Raw genomic sequence first — 23,838 nt, 5'->3', positions numbered from 1 at the left:
TAGTGATGCGGTTCTTAAACTTTTTTGAACCACAGATCCCTTTGGTATTCTGTTGAAAGCTGTAGATTCTCTCCCCAGAAAAATGCATGTACACATACACGTAGAAAGATACTATGTATAATGTCAGTTTTAAATGTTCTCTGAAGCCCTAGTTAAGAACCTTTAAGAATAGCTGAAAAGTTTCTTGCATATTTCAGCAATGTTCATCATCCCAGGCTGTGAGGCTTAAACCAGTGGTCAGTAATACCTGATCGATGTATGAACCTGCCAATGATCTGTTTTCATTATCTTCTGTAAGGAAACTGGGACATAGGACTTTCTAATTGCCTTCCTTCATTCTTGACAAGTTTGACAGATTTATCTCCTATAAGTATGTAAATAAGTTACCACGTGTACATAGTAACTTACTCAAATAAGACAAACATCATTTTGCTTCATCTCTTAACTATATATTACAATCGTAAGGTCTTAGATTTGATCGAAGCCATTGTATTAAACTACAGTGCTCATATACACAGTCCATTTTTCGCATATATGTATAGCATTTATAGTTAAATAAGGCCTTCAACTTTAATACTTTCTTTTAAATATACTGATTTTATTTTCCCCAGCTTTATGGAAAAGAAAGCTTGTATACTAAGAAAATATAGCAAACAATTTTTTAAAACTTGTATAATAGAAAATATAACAATTTTCTAAATAACCGGCTCAAAATAAAGTCTTCAGCATGTTAGAAAAATATTATGGTAATATTTACAAAAGTGTTATTGTGAAATAGAGACAGCTGCATATGTGTTATACAGATAGATGATCTAAAAAGAAATATAATAATCACATTGTTAAGTATTAGTAGATTCACATTATATCACATTCCTGCTTAGGTGGGAAAACAAGTTTATACTATTATGGACATAGTATGTACATTTTTCTACTCAATTAACGTACAAATAAATAAAATTTTCCTTGATTCTAAAGCTATCACTTTACATGACCACGTCTGTTTAAAAAATTAGATCTCATTCTGGTTTTCTACTGCCGCTGACAGTAGGTATTTCATGGCCAGTCTCTTTTTTAGGACCTATCATGTCTTTGTATCTCTCCCCACGATGTCGTTCCAGGTACGGACCCCAGTTAGAAGCTGGTCTACAACAGCTTACAATGCGCTGAAAAGAAAAAAAAAAAAAAAAAAGGCACGTTTTAGACCGTATCAAATATCAAACCATATTTCCTTTGCAGAATATTAAGTTTCCTCGCTAAGCAAAATGACACGGGAACCGCAGAAAAGTCAAAAGCGATCATCAAAATTCTTAATATGGTGTGCTAAGAAAAAATGATACTCAAAGTTAACTAGTTGTGAATAGAATTACATTGACTACAAAACAAAAATAACCGAGCCTACAAATGATTTTAAAAGGAAGTGTATGAGCCCATTATTCCACCACTGAATTCTCTGACATTGCTGTCCTTCCCTGAGAGTGAGAGTCAGGTGAGGATTTAATCCAGTGTATGCCTGGAACCAAAGAAAGGGAACCCCGGGGTCAAACCGTTGATCTGGATGGGCTTGGGAAATTATTTAAAACCTGACTCCTGACATTTGTCCCAGTCATGGTCCTAGTGAGATGTCATAATCAACCCCATCCCCCTGGGCCTCCGTGCAAGAGGGATCACTCAGGGTCTAGATGGGGTTCGAGATCATTTACCAGGCTTTTTCAAGTCTGCACACGCTATTAGGACATGCGTTATAACCGGACAATGCTTTTAAAGTGAAGATCGTAGATCTAAAGCAAAAAGGTCATGTGCCTTGTGTCATCTTCAGGGACAACTCAGCACAAGTATAAATGGCATAACTTGTACGTGCCGAACACTCTTCATAGGGCCTGAGGATACAGCAGCAAGCAACATAGGACTCCTCCCTAAAGGAGCTTATAATCTAGTACAAGACACACAGGTATATAAATAAAAAGCAATGTTATGTACACAGTAGTCAGATGATTGTATCAGGCATAGAAGTAGCCTAAAGGCTCATAATCCCCTCTTACCACCGTATGAGTCATCTTCATGTGGATCATAAGTACTCTATTTAAAGAATAAATGAATGATATAAATGTGCTTACTTGCAAGATAGTTCCTTCAGCTTGAATTATTTTTACGACGGCCATAATTGGAATCCAAATAATGCAGAAAATAATCATACACCAGCCTAGAGCAACTCCCCAGTCAGGGTATGGAATTTTGGCATAATTAGGCCTATGAAATTTCACCAATGACCAGATCAAAATTGCCTGTGAAAATAAAGTACGAACAAACAATGCTAAAGATTAGACTTTATTGCACTAGTGATTTCTGTTGCACTAACTGTGAGGCATTTGATCCCCTTCCTTGGAAATAATCCATCAAAAGCAATCACAATGAAGATACACTCAAGCGACTAAAATAACCCAGTAACCAGCCAGAAGATAATTCTAAATGAACCAATCTAAGTAACTTGCATTTGGCTTTGAATAGATTCTTCCAAAACGAGCACCTCCGTATCTGTGCAAAAGGTGCAAATACTTGTGCCACATGTTTTTCAATGCCCAGGAAATATATCAGGCTGAAAGTAAAATAATACCTGAACATTTCTGTCCTTGACCTTTTAACTTTAATTTATAATAGTATGGTTTTATTCTGTGCCATAAGCTAGCCAGCGTATAGGAGAATGTAAAGTACCCTTTAGTGAACAGGCTTTGCTCCCTTGCTTAGCAATTGTTTCTATTATCTCCCACTGCACAGGGCAGTCCTTGCTCCACACCTGAAACACACACGCATTCACACACATTTGGTACATATTTACCAAAGCACACGTCACCTCCAGCCTCTCTGGCAGAGAAGAACAAGCTCAATGTGTGTATGGGCAAAACAGTGAAATCGGAATCTTAACAGTGAAAAGACTGAAGTTGAGGTCAAGTTAAAAAAAAAAAATCTTTAAAAAAATCTAGACATGTTGCCACATTAAATCTAACTCTTTAGAAATCTGTAAAGCAAACAAAACTAAATAAACAAAAGCCAGAGTCACCTCCTAGTTTCTCTAGATTTAGCTGTCTTTGTTTTACTAAAAGCAGTGGAGAAATAGAATGTAAGAATCTTTACCAAATAGATATTCAAGTTTCATATTAAAATTAAATAGATTAATTCCATTCATTTAAGTAATTTAAATGTATTTCCCAGTTGCCATGATTTTTTACATAACTACAAGAGAATGGATGAGGGATCCTGGAGAGTATCCATGACCTCACATGACTATACAAAATAGATGGTAATGTATAACCCTTAATATTAATACTTTTGCATTTGAAATTAAATCCCATTGTCAAAGCTGTGTAATCAATGAAAACTAGCTGGCTAAAAAGTATAGTGAGGTCTTCTAAATTGATAAAGGGCTTATTTGATTATGGAGACTTGTCAAATGAGGAAAACAATATTTAGTAGCACAGCCCAAATCATTTAGCTAGAATATGGGGCGTCTGAAATATTTTGATTCAGTACATCCAGTCCCAAACTGCTCGCTGCTTGAAACTGACCTTATGAAATGTAAATAAATTAAGTAAGTAAGTAAATAAATAAATCTTAACACCCTCTAAAACAAACATAATATTTCAGATGTGAAGCAAATTCTGGATCAAATTATTGAATGCATGAAGGCAGTGAGAACCAACAGATGTCCCCTTATGAATTTTTGCCACCTCCCCATCTCTACCAAGACAGTAATCCTCCATCCTGTGAAATGTTTTTGTCAATCAGTCATTTACTGCGCTGAACTGTTCTTCAAAGGTTTCCTGTTTATATGCCGTGTCTGTCCAGTAAGATATCTTTTGCTTTCCCTCGGTTTCTTAAATAGTACCCATTGTTGAATTTAACATGAACCATTGCCTCTGTTGACAGCGGTGAGTTTCTTTTAGCAATTTCAGATCGTAAATACCTTCCCATACAGAGAAAAATTATGCATTAAAATCTGAGTGTTGCTTCTTAGCAATTTGTGTATTTAGATCGCATTCCTTGAAGAGAAGAGCCTGCGTCTTAGCAGAGAGGTTAGGAACATTGTAGATGACTCGGCATATTTTTAGCGAACGAGCAAATGAACCATTTTTACTTATTCTATTGAGAATTTTTAAATATGTAAGATCTGTAAGTCTATAGGAGCCTGTTCTTTTTCTCAAATGGTAAATGTTTAAACCTATAGCCTCAAAAGCAATATTGCAAAGGCGTTTTAATTTAGGCCGCTTGCAGGTGCCAGTCATAAAGCAAAAGTTGGAAGCCATTAATTTATGACATTAGTTTGCTTTATTGTCTCCGATATGAATTATTCTTCAAGTTTATATTAGAAATAAACTTGAAGAATAATTCATATTGTTATATATATGTTATATATATAATTCATGTTATATATATATATATAACATTTATATAGATAATAATATATATATTATTGATACCAAATTCATGGCATATTAATACTTACAATCAGAAGAAGAGGTGTAATGACAAACCAGCAAGCTCTCCACCAAAGCCAGAATATCCACCTTTTTGCTCCAATCATCATTTCTATATCTTCAATGAATCTGTTCCCACCTTAAAAAAAATTTTAAAAAAAAGTGCGTTCAGCCCTTGCTCACATTTTCTTCCTTTAATCATTGTGGCCCCAAATTATCTTTCTATCTAAACATTTTCCTATACTGCAGCAATGGAGTATACGCTTTTAACTACAAGTTGCTTCATTATCAATTTTCCCAGTTATATTATACTCTACTATTACGGTAAACATAATGAAAAGGAACCAAACTAAATTACTGTAATGAAATGTGTAGGTAATTCTGTAGTTACTGTTTACCGTAAATCCAGATGATTCCTATTATTTCCAGTATAGCCGCAATCAAAATGCCCCATCCAGCACAGAAGTGGTCAATCAGATGAACCCAGTAAATTCCAGCCTACAAAAAGAACACCAAATCCCCTCTAAGTATATTTTAATTATTTTTATGACTGACGAAGTCTTTAAAGTGAATCTATTCATTTGATTTTCACAAATGCTCCTTGGTTTCACCTGTGCTAAGATGTGAAACAGGAACATTTTCAAATGTAAAGACAAATGTGGCTTTAAATATCTCAAAAGGGATATGTGACTTCATTGTAATTGGGGAAGTTGTCCATTATTGGGTCTCCTCCCCTCTTCAAAATAGACTGACCATTGAAATTGTGCTATAATGGGGAAAAAAACTGGGCTAAAACTCAGAAACCCTTGATCCAAGGCAGACTTAGACTTGTCACGGAACATCCTCTTAAACCTTTGTTTCCTCATGTAGATTATGAAGTACATTCCAACGAATGATTTGTCTGTGTAAAAATACTATAGTATACCTGAGTCACACAGACGAGACCAAGGAGAAACAGCACCAAGCAGCAACCCAAAGTTATAGGAACCCTCATTTTCTTCATCACTTTGGGAAATAAATCTTGGATCGTTGTTGTAATCGTTTCTTCAGAAGGGGAGAAAAATGGCGGGTTAATGTCAACTCACTTGCCGATAATTTTAACCCAAGAATTCCACTTCTATTAATCACATTTACAAATATATGAAGAGACTATACTCTGGGTCCTACTCCCGGCTTTTAAAAATCCATAGTGTCCTTTCTCTTTGCAGTCACCACTTGTTGGTTCTGATAAAAAACCGAACGCGGCCCTCTTCATTTGTTGGTTCTAGTCTGTTTTTTAAGGCTTTTCGTTGGTGGTAACTACAAGGTAACAGATCTCTGGGGCTGAAGTAGTTTGCAAGAGGGTTATGGGGAAGGAAGAATTCTAGAACTTTTAAATAAGGTGAATATTTGAATAAATACCATGGAGACAGAAAGGCCTTCCAGGTTTAAGAAATAAATGGGTTCGTGAAACAATCCTGGCTAAAAATAGAAGGTTGTATGACCGAAAGGATTAAGATGCAGGTTTAAAATGTTCAAGGGCTTTGAAAGTCAACTAGAGAAAGCCAGACTTTATACTGTACAGAGTTGACTATTAAAATATTTTATGTAAGAGTGATACGATGAAGACTGTTCCAGAATTTCTAGCTGTGTACCCTAGGGAAAATCCCCATGTGTACGCAGAGCCATGTGCCAGAGTAATCACTGCAGTAGCGTGCGTGCGTTTTAAAAGTGGAAATAATCCAAATGGCCATCATTATGGGGACAGATTGTGAATTAACTAGATCTACATGAGCACGTGTCAACAAAGGTTCACAATACATGTAAAAAAAACAGCCGTCAGGGTGACACGTATGCTATGAGACTTCACGTTTATGTGACAAAATTTTATTTAGGTGTTATTTATGGATACATATGCAGCGTCTACAAACATGGACTGAGTGCCACACATAATCCGTGGTGACGGTTGCTTCTAGGAAGCTTCTGGGAAATGTGAATCGTATTCGGGACAGAAACACAGGGAGCTTCAATTTCATTTCTGAAGCAAATATAAGGTGTTAAACGCCTGTTCCTTTCGGGTGTCTACGGCATGAGTACTTCGTATTTTTCTGTATTTAAAATTAAGTTAAAAAGAATTTGCAGACTCTAAGAGTAAAAGCTGACGAGGACAACAAGGATAGGAAAAGGATATTTTCAAGCAGGGGAAACATGAGTAAAATATAAGAGGGATATGCTAACCCTGGAAGGATTACTTACCAATGGATGCAAACTGAGAGTCGAGACCCAAAGTCAAAAGCATGAAGAAAAATAATATGGACCAAAATGGCCCACCTGGGAGTTGGGCTAGAGCTTCTGGATAAGCAATGAACGCCAGATCAAAACCTAAGAAAAATGTATGACGTGGAATTTAAATTAGTTGCCAAACAGTTCACATATTTGGACATTTTCAACATAAGATACTAGAAAACTTTCATTTCAATTTGGCAACCCGATCCATGGTATACATTCTTGAGCAACTATTTCATTTCCACTTTTAAAAATATTTGACCTGGTCGTTCAGTCGACGCGGTAACGCGAGCACGTGACAAGAATTACGCTCGTGAGAAAAATTTTCTGAGCGGCACATGTCTCACATAAGAAATCTTAACTATTTCAACGATTTTGTTTAGCCAAATTTCGTGTTTTTAAAGATTCGTGAAGAATAACGACGGTCTTACACTCCAGGAATCTAAAGGAAGTCGCCTTAGCCTAGAAAGTCTGAAAGAATTACGCTATCGAGAAAGATATGTTTATGGAACTACCTTTCTAGTCTTCGGCCGTCTCTCCAAATGTTCACCCGGAATCACTATTTGTAGTGGCATTTTAATTGGTATACGGACACTTGCAAGATTGTATGTAACTAAACTAGAAACTGACTCTTATTTCATATTTGATGTGTATTAATTTTAGAGGGGCTTTTAAATTTCTTCCAAGTAGGTGGTACTTCGTTTTAAGTATGTTGAGTTTCTCCAGACTCCCAGAGGACTGGCCTTGCATTCAGGAGAATTAGCTGCGAGCCTGTACTGTGTCACTGTCCGTCCCTCCTCTGGAAGTGAGGAGCTGGACATTAGATTATCCATAAGGTCCCTTCTAGTCCTAACATTCTATTCTCCTGCATTGGCCTCTCCATCAAATGCTGGCCATAAATAAAAATTTAAGGAGGAATTCCTACTACTAAGGACCCTAGAATTCTTTTCCTGAGAATCTCAGCCAGATAATTAAGCATCCCTAGCTAATGGCTTTAAAGTTAGGAAGTTCATTAATCAGGTTCCTTTAAAGCTGGACACTCAAAGTCACTTGGGTTTCTATCTATACGAGATCTGATGTGTCTTAAAAGTTCAGACACAATACTGTCCTTGCACTCATACAGTCCTATATATATGAACACACACATGTATATATACAGACACATACACGAAGATAACGCATGTAAAGGCACGCATGATGCCTGATACTTGTAATTGTACAATAAGTAGTTCATGTTAAGGACTAAACAGAATTCAATAAAAATATCTTCTTAAACAACTGTTCCCTAATATAGTCCTGTTTTCTGAGATCATCCGAGAAGTACCACATCATTAAAACAATCAAATTACCTAAGATGAAATGAGAAAGAAAATGCAACGCCCTAAATCCTGCTTGAGTGCTTTCAGTAAATTGCTATAAAATATATTAGTGTTTCCTAAATGAGCTGCACTGAATTGATCAAAGTTATTAATATAGAGCGTTACATACCTGATTTTACAACTTGAGAGACCTCCTTTCCCGATATATGAGCCATGTGTCCCAATATAGAAAAAATAGCAAATCCGGCGAACACGCTGGTGAGGCAGTTTGTCAAACAAACTACAATAGCATCTGAGAAGCAGTTGTTATTGAACTTATTGTAAGATGATAGAGCAACTAAGCCGCCCCAAGCCACCGAAAGGGAGTAAAATATTTGAGTGGCCGCGTCTTTCCAAACCTATAAGAAAAAGCAACTTAGTATTTCAAAACATGCACTTTAAATGTTACACTTCTGTAAAATATGTTTATATATACAAATGAGTGAATATGAGTAGTCAGGAAGTAAACGCCAACTACCCACTGCCCAGCTTAAAAAGGAAAAAGTTACCAGTGTTCGAAAGCCTCCAAGCACCCTTTTCTGACATCACCCTTCAACTTCCAGTGGTAACTGCTATCCTGACTTGTTCTCCTTTATATTTTTTAACTAGATAAATGTGTCTACCCAAACAACACGGTATTTAGCGGAGTTTACAGCAAAGTTTTCTTAATGCCTTGGAGACTTGCACAACTTGCCTTTTTTCATTCAGTGTTGTATGAGATTTCTCCATTATCAATTTGAACCAAATGCAATTTCAATTTTGTGAGTCAAAACTGAAAACATATTGACAGATTCATATGGTTTAGTTAAAGGTACATGGTTTTGAACACTTGTAAACATATTTTTAATGTTTATTTTTGAGAGAGAGAGAGAAAGAGAGACAGAGTGCAAGCGGGGGAGGGGCAGAGAGAGAGGGAGACACCGAATCCGAAGCAGGCTCCAGGCTCCGAGCTGTCAGCACAGAGCCCGACACGGGGCTCGAACTCACAGAGTGTGAGATCATGACCTGAGCCGAAGTCGGACGCTTAACCGACTGAGCCACCCAGGCGCCCCTATATAACGTTTTTAAGCCTGTTTGTTCATCGGTAAAATGGAGATGGTGATGAAGATGATGATGATGATGATAAAATAAATCAAAAGAACAAAATATATCCAATTATTATTATTGATGTCCTAGGGATGATGTGTGAGAATGTACTAAGATAGTATCTGTAAAGCAATTAGGGTGCTCAATGGTAGCTATTATTGTTATTAAGGAAAATAATCATAAATTGATACTTGGTTTCTTTTATGGAAATTAAAAACTCTAATTCCCCCCTTGAAAAGTATGTAATCTATTTCCAATAGGAATAAAAGTGGTTAGGGAGTAAAATATTACTAGGTCTTCAGAATAGAGCTTGATGTTAGATTATTATTATATTATAATTACTTTATAATGGCAGGAAGCCAGTAGAAAGCAAAATGGATGGATGGATGGATGGATGGACGGATGGATAGATGGATGGGTAGACAGGATAAGACAGATAGATGATAGATAGATACATACATAGATAGATAGATACATAGATACATAGATGGTATATAATGGTTATTTCACTTATTCTAACAAAATCATTAGAAACGAAATGCTCATTTCTTAGGCAGCTGTACATTTTAAGAGATGAACAACGTGGTTATGTTGATCTCTCAGCTGCTTTTACTTGACACATTTTGTATGCATATGTGAGTTAAGGGGATCTTAGAAATGAGTGTGGCAGGTCTGGGTTCTATAAAAATGCCAGAGGATATACCATGATGTGTACCTAAGGTTGCAAATAAGAGTGAAGCAAAATTCCAAACATAGTTATAATCTCCATACCTATCAATCTCATAGCTACCTACAAAATAACTGATTTGGGGATTCGAAAACCTTAATTCAAGATGCACCAGCTGGCTGTGTAAACTTAACTAAATGTGACTCTTTCTGGGTTTCAATTTCATCACTATAAAATGAAGGAGTTAGCAAAATCATCACTGAAGACCAGAAGAGTCTTCTAGCTATGGACGTGTATGGTTCTCTGCTCTCCTAAAGACTGCAACAGAGTTCAGATGGCCAAAGAAAAGGAAAAAATATGCATATTTGTGATCCCAGGCTCAGAATACAGATTATGAGAAATAAAAAAAAAATCTAAGAAATAATTCTCGTTACCAGCAAACCCAAAGAAAGAGTGAAGGTACTGTTTGTATGGGGGGGGCGAGGAAGAAGGGGGGTTCAATTGTATGTTTCACAAGGAGCTTTAGGTTTAGGTCTGATATTTTAAAGGTAATAGAGACAATGAAACACAGACCAATGTGAAATAATCACATACATTTTTCAGGCTTGTAAACGTCTCTTAAAGAATATCAAAGGGGCTTTTCATCGGTGCTCAAAGTTATGAAGCTTAAGGAAAATGGAGGGTCCACTTCTTAGGGAAAATGTTGCCATCTATAATAGCACAATGTAACCTAACAGCAGTGATTAAAATCATTGCCAATGTTTAGATAGCAGTTTACCATTTTGAAAGCGCATTAATTAATATTTTATCTTGTCTAACAACCTAACAGAGAGAAAATGATGAGTACCAACTTCCATTTTATTTGTTTCTTATTCATCATCAAAAATGGCCCTCGAGTTGGGAAGATATTAACAAACAAGGTTAAAAGACGTGAGACTCAAGATAAATGAAGAGATAAACAAATGGCCTGCGGACACATCAAGCTACATCTCCAAGACTAAAAACAATAAAAGTTCATAATTCTAAAAGCACGTAAGGCCGTTGTGGTTAATTATTGAGGGAAAATTATTTGGGCACAGGAAACCAAAGGCCAGAGACTGACATCTCAATTTTCGAAAAAGGCAAAGGATACATAGATTTCCATGACTAAAAACTGATAAATTTGACTGGATTACCAGAAAGATTCTACAACAAATAATTAAATATCCAGATTGGAAGTATTTAGAAAATAGCAAACTGCTGGTACACACAGCCACTCTCTGGCAATGGATGAGAGCTAAAAGAGGGTTTACCCAATTCACATTCATGGCACATGTTTAGGTTTATAACAGCCTTGTTTATGGAATGCTTCGTTCACTTCAAATTTGTGTTGTAACAGCATAATCCATTAGGTACACTTCGATTTTAATTTGGGGATATTAACTTGGAAGACAATTAAAATGCACATTAGACCATTAAACTCGCGGCTGTAATCTTGAAATATAGTGTATCCAAGAAGTCTCACGGTCCTACTCGGCAACTTGTAGGTAGGCATCTCGCGTGAAATGTTCCCTTTCAGATCAATAGGCCCCAGACCCTTCTGGTCGTACAGAATCAGCTATATGCATAAAATGGCTTTTAAAATCTTACCTCTCAAAATGATGATCTCACTTCCAATAACAAAGCACTTCCTTATGGACGGAAACACTAATAATCTTAACTGCGTACTCTTTTGCCAACCACTCCATTATGACACTCCTATTCAGTGTTTGCTTTTAAGGTTTACCTCCTCGGATAATTTGAAATCCAAGTGAAGTCTTACCTCAGCTTCCCGAAGTTTGGTAAAGTTTGACTGTGCTCCAATATAGTATGAAATGCCTTTCGACGCGCCCTCCAGAGTCGCACCCCGAATTAACAGGATGAGTAGGACGACATAGGGGAAAATGGCTGTAAAATATACCACCTACCAAGAAAAACAACCAGAGGTTAAGAAGTTAGATTTTTTCAGCCGTGGTATTGAATTGTATGCAAACAAAGTTATTAGCCAGTCGAGATCAGCAAAATACAGTATCAAAGACTTCGTAAGTTACTAATGAATCTGGCGATAGCCATACCAAAGTTGCCATTGTTTTGTCTTTCTGTTCTCCCCACTCTCAAATGATCCATTTTCAAAACACTCCGATGTATGAAGCAATATTTCCTGGGTTCACGTTGTGAATACACGAGACCTCAGCAGTAGCAACTTGGAATCTAGGTGGACTGCTTTCCTAAATATGTCTTTTTAAATGTCTGAGGAGACAGAGTATTGCTTCTTGGTAAATTACTACATTGAGATGGGAAAGGAAATGGTCTTAAACCCTGCGATGGGAGAAGGAGAAGGGTTCCCTTCTCCCTTGGGGGTTCCACTCCCCAAGGAGAAGGAACATAATCTCCCACGAGATGACCAAATCTCATGAAGGCTGATTAGAGCGAATACTGAACCCTTGGTATTATTATCCTTAAAGCCGCCATTAAGAGATTTGATAGCACAGATACAAGTGCGCTGCTCGTAGCCTAGATAACACATGGTTCCAGATGAGCAGATTGCCTCTGAGGCTGGCTTTTCGTCAATGTGGATGATTTCTTTGATCCATAGATGTCCTATGTTTGACAATAGGCCCGGGGAGACGATTTAAAGCCAGCCCGAGACCAATAAAAATGAACTGCCTAGGCAAATGGCCTTTCAGGGATTATTTCAATACTAACGTCACAAAGGAGCCACAGGTTTCCAAAATGTGCAACTGAAACATTATTTTCGAAGGTTTCCACGGACTCTCTGAGGGGCACAGTATTTGCGTGATGTAGTGGCATCTCATTATAATTTTACGTTAACTGAACGTGCTAGATATTCTAGACATAGTCTAGATAGTCTAGATATTCTGGACTCGAGAGAGTCCACAGTTATGCCTCCATCTTTAGGAGATTTCGGCCTAGCAGTTACAAACACATAAATATTCACTTCTCTGGGTGCTGCACAACTGTTCATGGAGAAAATTTCACGTTGTTCCCTGAAGTTGCCAAGATGCTCTCTGAAAGTTTAAAACATAAAACCATACAGAGGGACAACACTAATGGTTTTTTTCAGAAGAGGACAAAAAGAGGGTTCTGAGTCATTCTGGGGAAGCTGTAGAATTTCCTGATGCTAATCCTATCTAACAAGGATCTAGACTTTTCCAAACCCAACACTGCAATACATAATTCCATTCAAGATGCTTATTTATATAATAGGACAGACAATTTAAAAATATATGCCCAAGCCTCAGAATGCTGTCTTGACTAGCAGGGTCCAACTTCTGGGTACAGCTGACCCTTGAACAACACAGGTTTGAACTGCACGGGTCCACTTATATGAGGATTGTTTTCGATAAATCCAGTACCGTGAATGTATTTTCTCTTGGAACTTTCTTAATAACATTTTCTTTTCTCTAGCTTACTTTATTGTAAGAATACAGTATTTAGTATATGTAACAGGGCGCCCGGGTGGCTCAGTCGGTGAAGGGTCCAACTTTAGCTCAGGTCATGATCTCGCCGTTGGTGAGTTCGAGCCCTGCGTCGGGCTCTGTGCTGACAGCTCAGAGCCTGGAGCCTGTTTCAGATTCTGTGTCTCCCTCTCTCTGCCCCTCCCCTGCTCACGCTCTGTCTCTCTCTCTCTCTCTCTCTCTCAAAAATAAATGAACATTAAAAATATACACATAACGTACAAAAATAGGTGTTAATTGGCTACGCTATCAGTAAGGCTTCTGGTCAACAATAGTAGGATTTTCAACTGCACAGGGTGGGGGTGTTGGCGCCCCCCACCCCAGACTTGTTCAAGGGTCAGCTGTCATTGTCAGACTCTAGTACTAGTTTTTTCTTGTTTTATTTATACCAATAGCGGGGATCTTATGTATTTTCTTACAGCCAAGCCGCCTCCTTAGAAAGCTTTTCACGCATTTGAATTGTTCCCGTTATAGAAAAAACATGCTTTTGATTATGCTTGCCACTGAACTTCAACGAAGTTGGAAAAGAGCTACATCACTATCTAATGTGTTTTCCGAATTACCTTGCCAGAAGACTTGATTCCTTTAAATAGCGCTGCTCCGACTATGAGCCAAGCCAGAAGAAGACAAAGTGCTAAATACCACACAATTACCCCAGTCTCGTCCATTCCACTTGACCGCTGGAGCGCCACTTTGCTGAAAGCACACAAGTCCTTCTTATGAACACAGAATCGCTGGTCCTACTACATCGAATTCTGCAACATCCGTCATCCAGGAGGATGTTCCATGAGTATTCTATCTCAATACATCAACGTCATGGGACGTTTTTATCGATACCATTGTAAAGAGGGGCAAACGTAGTGCAATGAAAAGCTAGGCTATGCATGTGAGCGTTAACTGTGGCCAGTGCAGAGTTCCAAACCCTCAAATAAAACATCTACTAGTTCCTGTAGCTGTGGTTTCCCCCCTCGTATTTCAAAGCTCCTTTATGTAAAAATAATAATAATAATAATAATAATAACCTTACATCAGGTTATTTCTTTCATTCGTCACCATATTTTTTCTCCAAGTAAAATGATGAAGAAAACCCCGAAAATTATATTCAATTATTCATCGCGCTTTTAGTTAGCATCAAACCTAGACTGGTCCCCATTTGTATGCCTTTTTCAAAGGCTTTCTGTAACATTCAATGATTTCTGTTAGAGACGTGCGTGGATCTAGGATTTTAATTCTTTGCTTTATGTTTGGGAACATTTTAAGATCCAAATTTTAAAAGGGCCACAGAGCATTAACACTTCGGTGAGGAAGAACTCATTACAGCGTTATTCAAGGAAGTTTGGTAAGGGTCAAAGGTAGGTAGAAGTAAGGAGAGTAAGAAGAGATCATTTAAAATTAATACAAGTAAATATATATATATATATATATATATATTTCTCTATAATATATACATAACATATATATAATAATATATATAATCTCACATATCTATTTTTACCATGTAATGACAATTATAAGTAAAATAGACAATGAAGAATTTCAGCCTTAAATAAATAGCAATTTTACTCCAAATATTACTCATCACCCAGCTGTTTATTATTAGAATTTGCTCATTGTAGTCCAAAATGTGAGTATTTTTTTCTTCAAAGCAATGCCCTAACTTAGACCTAAAAAGCAATGAATAAACCATTGCTGACAGTATTCTGCTCATTTAATAAGGAATTTTTAAATGACCATTTATTGACTATGAGCTGATTTTGCAGGTTACTACTTCTCACACAGGCTGGGTAAGCATTTGAGTCAAATGCAGCATAATTTGTTCTGATTCCCCTTTTTGTCCTACTAACATGAGGTAAGGAAAGAGCTGATCACTATTTTACTGTTATTTACAAAAAATTTTACGTCACCTCTGTTTAAGAAGCAGATCATCTGGGGCATCTGGGTGACCCAGTCGGTTAAGCGTCTGGCCTTTGGTTTTGGCTCAGGTCACCGTCTCACGGTCTGCAAGTTCAAGCCCCGAGTCGGTCTCTAAGCTGGTGGCACGGAGCCTGCTTGGGATTCTCTCTCCCTCTCTCTCCGCCCCTCCCCTGCTCATGCTCACTCTCTCTCTCTCTCAAAATAAATCAACACTGAAAAAAAAAAAAAAGTAGATCGTCTAACATACTTACTCCCAATATTGTTCACTGGGAAGCTGTCCTGGCTGATAAGCCTCACTTCCATTGATGCAAGTCAAATTGTGGGTGCTTAACCAGCTTTTATTTACTCGGATGATGTCCCCCATTGTACTCACATTACAATGAGTAACTAAAAATTATAAAGAAGAGCACACACAGACACACGTACTTAGTTTTAGAAAAGTATTTTCCTGGAAAAAAAAAAGTATGAATGGTAAAATAAACTGTTTAGATTGTTACTTGGTGAGGGCAGAGGAGAAATCTTACAAATGGAATAAACCCTGAGTGCTCGGCATCTTAAGTCTTCTCTAATACTAAGCTTGGGGTGAGTATGAAAATGTCTGCCCCTTTACTAGGATTGTGTTTATAGTAATAACTGCCATAAAGTAACAATCATTTCAGATGGGATTTAGTGCTCTATGGAATTTTTAGGATGTAGACTTATTGAACCTATATAGATAAGTGATACCTTTAAATGGCTAAGAAGCATGAAAGCTTTATCACTTTATTCTTTGATAGACATAGGCAATCCCAGTAGTAATAGCCTACAGTCTCAATATCACGTGATCCCAAAGACCAGCAACACACGATGGAGACGACGGACATTCTCCAGCTGCTGAAACACAATACAAATCTTGGTTTGCGAGCAGCACTCGTTCCGGAAACATGCTTGTAATCCCAAGCCCTCGTATACCAGAGCGAATTTCGAGAACCGTTGGCTCAGCTGTGATCACGTGACACTCGGTGCCACGTACAACTCATATGGCAAGACGCCGCTCGTTTATCAAGTTAAAACTTATCGGAAATGTTTGCTCGTCTTGTGGAACGCCCGCAGGACAAGTTACTCGCAATCCAAGGCTTCACTATAGTGCTATCATGGGTAGAGCTTTTCTCTCCCACTTTCCCATTTTCTTCCTTCTCTCCTGCCCACTCCAAATGATGGCTTAGTTTTTACTGGCTGCCCTCAGAAATGAACGGATTGCACCAATCAATTTTCAAGTTATCCAGGCTTTATTCTGCTTTCATCAATAACCCATGGCTCACTTTGAATTGCACCTAAATTGGTTAGAAAATAATGTAACCCTTTAAGCTTATTAGAAAATATAGAAGAACAACGCTCAGTTCACAAATTTTTTAAAAAATAAATGTAGCTTACCTATAGGCGACCTGCTACAGTTATCATCTGCCCAAACAGAACAATTTTTCCATGGTAGCTCACTTTGAAAAGAAGCAAACATGTAGAAAAGACTATAGGCAATGATGACATTGTAATAGATTGTCACAAAAATGGATATCAGGACCATCGTAATTCCCACACCTGGAAAAGAGAACAATTAAAATTTTTTAAAAAAGTGAAATTTCTTTTGCTAATTCGTTAAGAAAACTGCATCTCAATGTCCCCAAATCTATTTTGTTTATTTTATTTTATTTTATATATTTTTTTAACGTTTATTCATTTTTGAGAGACAGAGAGAGACAGAGCATGGCGGGGACGGGGCAGAGAGGGGGAGACACAGAATCTGAAACAGGCTCCAGCCTCTGAGCTGTCAGCACAGAGCCCGATGCGGGACTCGAACTCACAGACCGCGAGATCATGACCTGAGCTGAAGTCAGACACTCAACCGACTGAGCCACCCAGGCGCCCCTCCCCAAATCTATTTTAAAATGAGAAGGCTGGTTCAGACATTTTCTTTGCCTTTCCTTGTTTTGAGCAGGAGGGGGGAGGCAGTCTAACTACTGTCTAAATAGCTTTCTTCTCAAATTTAAAATTATGTTGGTGATTGGCTTTCTCAGACCGGTTTTTCAGTTAATTAGAAAATGGTACTAAGATCAAGGGCAGAAGCTCTATTAATCCATCAAGTTCACATGAGCAATCACCCATGGCCATGACTCTCTTATTCAGTCAGAAAATTCTTGTCACAGTGGGTCCTATTCTTAAAAACAAACAGAGGCACCTGGGCGGCTGGGTTAAGCATCTGACTATTGATTTCAGCTCAGGTCATGATCTCACGGTTCGTGGGTTCAAGCCCCACATCGGGCTCTGGGCTGACAGCGCGGAGCCTGCTTGGGATTCTGTCTCCCTGTCTCTCCACCCCTCCCCTGCTCATTCTCTTTCTCTCAAAAATAAACAAATAAATAAACATTCAAAACCAACCAACAAACACTATTTTAACAAGTGGAAGACAAAGCCTCCGAACCAATGCACAGGATTTCTCCAAGTACATGTAAAGAACATTCAACAACTCCGTACCCATCTGAATTTAAACTTCCGAAGTTTCTTGAACTCTCCGGTGTCAAACTGCCGTGTAACATTGAATAGAACTCGAACGCTCAAGACTAGCTTCTGCGGTGGCTTCCTCAATATTCCAGCACAACTGTTCTATGCACCTCACTATCAATTTATTTTTGACGCTGCATTGAGGCTTTTGCAAATAGTTCGCAGCAATTGAAACTAATCTTCAGGCAGGAGGGCTGTTTGATGCTAAATGACAATCGAGGCACTTCCCGGGAAGTTAATACGCAACACGACTACAATTGTGTGCCAGAGGAATTTAAAAGGTGAAAATAGGAGAATAATGACACCCTTAAACACCCTCTAGCATCCTCCCCCCCCCCCCCCGCCCCCGCCCGGTCCCTTCCATACCGTCAGCCCGAGAGAAACAGAACTCCAAATTAACATTTGGTCTGTAAATTCTATGCTGGCAAACGTTCAGAGGAAAAAAAAAACGGATGCCTCTTTTGCCTTTCCCATGTCCAAATTGGAAACATTTTAACGCCACATAGTGGGGACAGCTCTATACGCCAAATAGGCCAATAAGCACCATAGGGAAAACGTTGTGATACCAACCTTGAAACAATGGAAGAATCCTCCAAACTGAAACTGGACCTAAGCTAGCAAATTGTCCCAGTGAACACTCCAGAAAGAACAAGGGTAAACCAGCCAGCGCGAGCATGATCGCATAAGGTATCAAGAAGGCACCTGAAACATGCAAAATAGAACCAAAGCGCCATTATGTCACGAAAACCTCGATGACCGTTTGACAACCAACATAACACTCTGAAAGCATTCTGATACAGTGGGTCCTGTATCGGTCCTGACGGGGTTTAGTCCCCAGATTTACTACTCTCTGTGAGAGAGTAGTTGATGCTCTAAACCTTGACCTCCTCATCTGCGAAATGGGAGTCTAGTGTTACCTAAAGACGCTGCTGGGGTCATTAAAAACAATAGCCTAAAGGGGCGCCTGGGTGGCTCAGGGGGTTGAGCATCCGCACCGCTTGATTTCTGCTCAGGTCATGATGTCACTGCTGGGGATCGAGCCCCTCTGCCCCTCCCCCCCCCCAGCTTGCTCTCTCTCTCTTTCTCCCTGTCTCTAAAAATAAAAATAAATAAAAATAAAAAACTATAGCCTATAAAAAGCGATCCAGAGGAGGTGAATGATCACAGGCTTTGGAGCCAGATACACCTTGGTTTATACCCTGATTCCACCATGTGCTAGTTATGAGACCTGGGGCAATTTACCTAACCTCCGGACCTTGGGTTCCTCATATATGGGGAGGACAAGAATAACTCATCAGTATGTGGCAAGGGTTCGATTACAGAGCCTATGTGAAAACACTTGGCAAGATGGCACACACATCGTAGATGTTCAAAGTTAGTTTCCCTCTTTTGTCCTTTCTAAATAAGTAGTCTATTTTTTTTTTTTAAGACTTCGGGTGCAAATGCTAAATGTGTTTTAGAGCAGAAGTGTTTGCAACTAAGGATATTATTCCCCAGAGAGTCGTAAGAGTCTTTCCTCAATAAGAAATGTCCTGTTTTTGGTAAAAGATTCTGAAGGTTTGAGGTCTACTCATAGTTAACTTTTCTATTTTATTCTTATTTCTTTTAATGTTCATTCATTTTCGAGGGAGGGAGAGAGAGAGAGAGAAAATGAGCAGGGGAGGGCCAGAGAGAGGGGGACAGAGGATCAGAAGCAGGCTCAGAACTGTCAGCACAGAGCCCGACGTGGGGCTCGAACAGACAAACTGTGGGATAATGAACTGAGCCAAAGTTGGATGCTCAACCAACTGAGCCACCCAGACGCCCCAACTTTTTTATTTTATACAGACTAAATCTCTTACCGTTAGAGTATCCAGATCCTTTTTGGTACTGTAAGTTAAAACTTTTATTATTTTAGGGGCGCCTGGGTGGCTCAGTCGGTTGAGCGTCCGACTTTGGCTCAGGTCATGATCTCACACTCCGTGAGCTCGAGCCCCGCGTCAGGCTCTGTGCGGACAGCTCAGAGCCTGGAGCCTGCTTCGGATTCTGTGTCTCCCTCTCTCTCTGACCCTCCCCCGTCCATGCTCTGTCTCTCTGTCTCAAAAATAAATAAACATTAAAAAAAATTTTTTAAATAAATAAAATAAAACTTTTATTATTTTACTTTTATTCTGCCCACACCTGGGGCATAATATTGCTCATTTGAACGTTTGCCAGATTGTAGGCTGAAGCAGGGACAAAGTATTAAATTTATTGATCAAGCACTCTAGAAGTCTTAACAAAGTTTAGTAAGAAAACATGGGGATCAGTGAATAAAAAAACGGGTTTTTGAATTATGTACGTTTCATGCACCCATGTTACACTGTTTTCCTCATGTATCTTTCATATTACGATATTGTAACATCATACCTGGGGATTACATTTTCCCAACCCTCAAAATTTATTCTATTAAAAATAATGAGACAATAAAATACTTGTTATGTACAAGTCACTAGTCACTAGAACATAGAGACAAATATGTTTTTATAGATGTTGCAATGCACGTGGCATCATTACTATGACTAATAGAAGTTTAAGTCCCACCAATGATAAATATAAAGAGAAGGAATACAAAATATCCCTGTCCAAATACAATAATAAGGTAAATTTTACTAGCCCATTATATTTTTTTCAAAAAAAAAAAGGATTATTTTCCTCAGTGGTATATATAGCTTTTTACTTATTATATTATTTTTTTTATTAATAACAACCACAACTGGTAGATTATGAATAAAATACAGTGGCCACAAATTGTTAACGCTGCTGACCTAGACCCTAAGGTCGTATGATACCTCTTTTTCATAAACTGGTAAGAAGAATCTACAGATGACAATGAGTCGAGATTTTAGCAATGGTTTTCCAAACCTGACCATATGTAAAACTCTGATCATTAATCCTTGACAAATCTGAATTTCCTGTTCCTCTCCTACCCTTGGACAGAAGAGCAAAAAAGCAGTCGAAAGAGCCTAGATCCCCGTTACCCAAATGATACGATCTCTAAAAACTGAGAGCTGATGTGATATATTAATATTTGGAGGAAATGAGGGCGAAGAAGATAGCATATACACTAATAGCATTTGGGGGCCTACGTTTAAAACTCTCTATTTGACCTTGTTTAACATAGTTCCTGGAAATGCATGGCAACTACTGGGCCTATGTATGATGTCAAGTCACGGGGAATTTCTGAACCTGAACACCAGAGGCTAGACAGGAGTCTGTACGCTCTTCACTACGCGTGACCTGAGGACTTAGACGCCAAAATGATTGTATTCCTAACTCATTTTCAAGTTCAAACTTAGACCAAGCCCGTGACTCAACAACGTAGGCTCCGGAGAGGGGAGTTTATGCCACCAACACTTGAAGTGTTTGATAAACAGACCTTGCTTCTTGAGGCTCCAAAGGCCCATATGAATGTTCTAATGCAACCAATTAACAAGGAATATGAGATTGAAACATCACCACACAAAATCCTATTATACCAAGAAAAATAATTATAGTGGCACAGTTTCACTGGTTCCCAATTATGAAATCTAAGGGCATGGAACCTCTACACTTCTAATAGAACCTGTAATTACAAGTAAATAAAATATGGTGTAAGTGAAAAGTTGTTTCGACATTACTAGAGAATTGTGCAATTCATTTTGTTTCCCTCTGTGTGTCACCTCAGAGTTATTTTATTCTCTCGGTTCTAATTGAGTCTTCCCTAATGATCTATAGGTATAAACAGTATCATTTGGCAGAAATTGAACATCTGGTCTTGAACTAAATTCTCATCGCATTTTGGAAGGATCTTCTACACGGCCCATCCAGTCTGGAATACATGTAACTGAATATTGCAGCTTAAAATACTAAACCTTTATTTTATTTTATTTTTTTAATTTTTTTTTAACGTTTTATTTTATTTTTGAGACAGAGAGAGAGACAGAGCATGAACGGGGGAGGGTCAGAGAGAGGGAGACACAGAATCTGAAACAGGCTCCAGGCTCCGAGCTGTCAGCACAGAGCCCGACGCGGGGCTCGAACTCACAGACCGTGAGATCATGACCTGAGCTGAAGTCGGCCGCTTCACCGACTGAGCCACCCAGGCGCCCCTAAACCTTTATTTTTTAACCAACTCCTTCCACACTCGTGTTTCCAGAACGGAATGCCTCACGCTATTCCAGCAAACAGTGTATTTGAACTTTGCTTTAGAATGAGAATTCCCTGCCTTTCGTCTAGATTCAGCCTTACATTAAGCCAAACACATTTAAATCAGAAACTCAGAAGTTGCCACCTGCCCAACTTGAGCTAGCAACTCGTAGTCTGATGATGAATGAAGTATGCTTATTCCCCATCTTCCCACTAACTCAAACTATCACCTGCCTTTCCTCAGTTCTCAAAATAGCCTCAGAGGCCACACAGCACCCCATTTAAACTAGAAGGGAAAGAAGTTGGGGGGTGGGGGTGAGAAATACCTCCGCCATTGTTGTAGGTCAAATAGGGGAATCTCCACACATTTCCCAGGCCCACTGCATATCCAACCATAGATAGAAGATAATCCGATTTTTTGGACCAGTTACCACGGTCCTGATTCTCGTCATTTTCACCAACATGGAAATTCTCAGATGAAGCTGTCACTTTCTGGTAGAAGAGACGATATCAAGAGTTTGTCTTTATGCTATTAAAAGTCCACAGAAGCATAATTACATACACACACACACACACACACACACTCAAAGACAGACAGACAGACAGACAGACAGACAGGATGAACCCAGAAAGCCATAGCCGAGGGAAACACTTTTCAAAGGTTGAGGACATTTCTGCTAATGGCTGTTTTTACTTTACAACATTTACCTCTTAAAATGAAAAAAAAAAAAAACCCTCTTTAGGTGGAGATGTTTACTCCTTTTGGGGGTAAGATCATCCAAATGTTGATGGAAAGGTTACACGGGGTACCCAGCATGAAGGGCAAAAGAAGGTGGACGAATGAATAAGGTTTCAAATACAAAAGCCTTAAAGATGAATTAGGTAAAATGAACACCCTGGAGATTGTATGGGATCTTTGAGAAGAAGGATCCAATTTAGCTTCCACTAAAACAGACAAACGAAAAGAATTTACAGACTCTCTTTCCCATGAGCTGATAGTTTGGGATGTTTGGAGTTAAGGGAAGTTTAACTTCTCTCCTTGCCTTGGAGAGTAAAATCAGTGCTTTTCTGAAAGCCACAGTATAATATTCCTAGACAAATTCTCCCAACCTGTTAGCTGCTCTAGGGTATAGAAGTTTCCTCAGGTCAGATAAGGACAGTGCATTTCCTCATTTCCCTCCAGCATATGGACACAGTCCCGAGAGGGACAGAAAACAGGATTCTGTGGGCGTGCCCAAAGCACAGGTTGAGGTGATCCTAAGTCTTCTGGCGACCCCAGTAAGACCTGTTCTATTTTTCCCGTACTCTATGGGGACATCTCAGGCACACTTGAAGGCAGTTGAAGAGAAACGTGGAGAATAAGGAACAGCCACAGACGGCAAATACAGGGACTGCTTCCCCTGAAGTTTTTCCTTCCCCGGCCCCCCACACCTCCCGCCGCTTCCAGACTCCTACCTCCTTCCCTCTGCACTTGAAGAAGCTCGGGCACTTCAACTTGTCCATGGTTGACTCACTCCCTCTGCTCGCTCCACCTCGTCTCGCAGTGCGGCTGAGCTTGACTGCTGACAGGTGCACACTCCCCCGTTGCTACCTGCCTGAGCGAGCCACCTTGCCCAGGGGTGGGACCATTTATGGAGGGAGCTCTCCCCTCCCCTTTCAGGGCGCCCTGTCGTGTCAATTACCGGAAGGGACCAAAGTGAGGCTCTGGTTTTTCCCCAGGTAAGCTGGCGTGTAGCAATCCCCTGCCCTGGCCCGGGGAAAGGGCTGGGCTGTGAGCGAGCGGCGGAGCAGGGAGCAGCCTGAGCCCAAGTGACTGACAGCCTTTGACTCAGAGCCCAGCAGGTGCCTTCGCAATCTCACCTCCTTTCCCGGGTTCCCTGCTTCCTCCTAGCCTCCTCTCT

The 23,838-nt window shown here is 39.2% G+C and overlaps 1 protein-coding gene across 1 annotated transcript; it reads right to left on the bottom strand.

Annotated features, from left to right (window-relative positions):
- Positions 1-838: 838 nt before the first annotated feature.
- SLC6A14 (solute carrier family 6 member 14) lies at positions 839-23,519 on the bottom strand. The gene is made up of 14 exons (XM_007087208.3): positions 23,393-23,519; positions 22,264-22,429; positions 18,362-18,493; positions 16,670-16,831; positions 15,508-15,643; positions 13,906-14,038; positions 11,647-11,787; positions 8,223-8,451; positions 6,705-6,830; positions 5,395-5,513; positions 4,868-4,967; positions 4,499-4,608; positions 2,115-2,282; positions 839-1,163 (listed from the first exon to the last, which is right to left on the bottom strand). Exons 1-14 carry the CDS (start codon positions 23,438-23,440, stop codon positions 1,017-1,019), a joined length of 1,917 nt encoding a protein of 638 aa, XP_007087270.2. The 5' UTR covers positions 23,441-23,519; the 3' UTR covers positions 839-1,016.
- Between the last annotated feature and the right edge of the window lie 319 nt (positions 23,520-23,838).

Source organism: Panthera tigris, chromosome X (genome assembly GCF_018350195.1).
Source record: "Panthera tigris isolate Pti1 chromosome X, P.tigris_Pti1_mat1.1, whole genome shotgun sequence".
Taxonomy (NCBI): Eukaryota; Metazoa; Chordata; class Mammalia; order Carnivora; family Felidae; genus Panthera; species Panthera tigris.
Note: the sequence above shows the minus strand (reverse complement) of the source record. Positions and strands in the feature narration are given on the sequence as shown.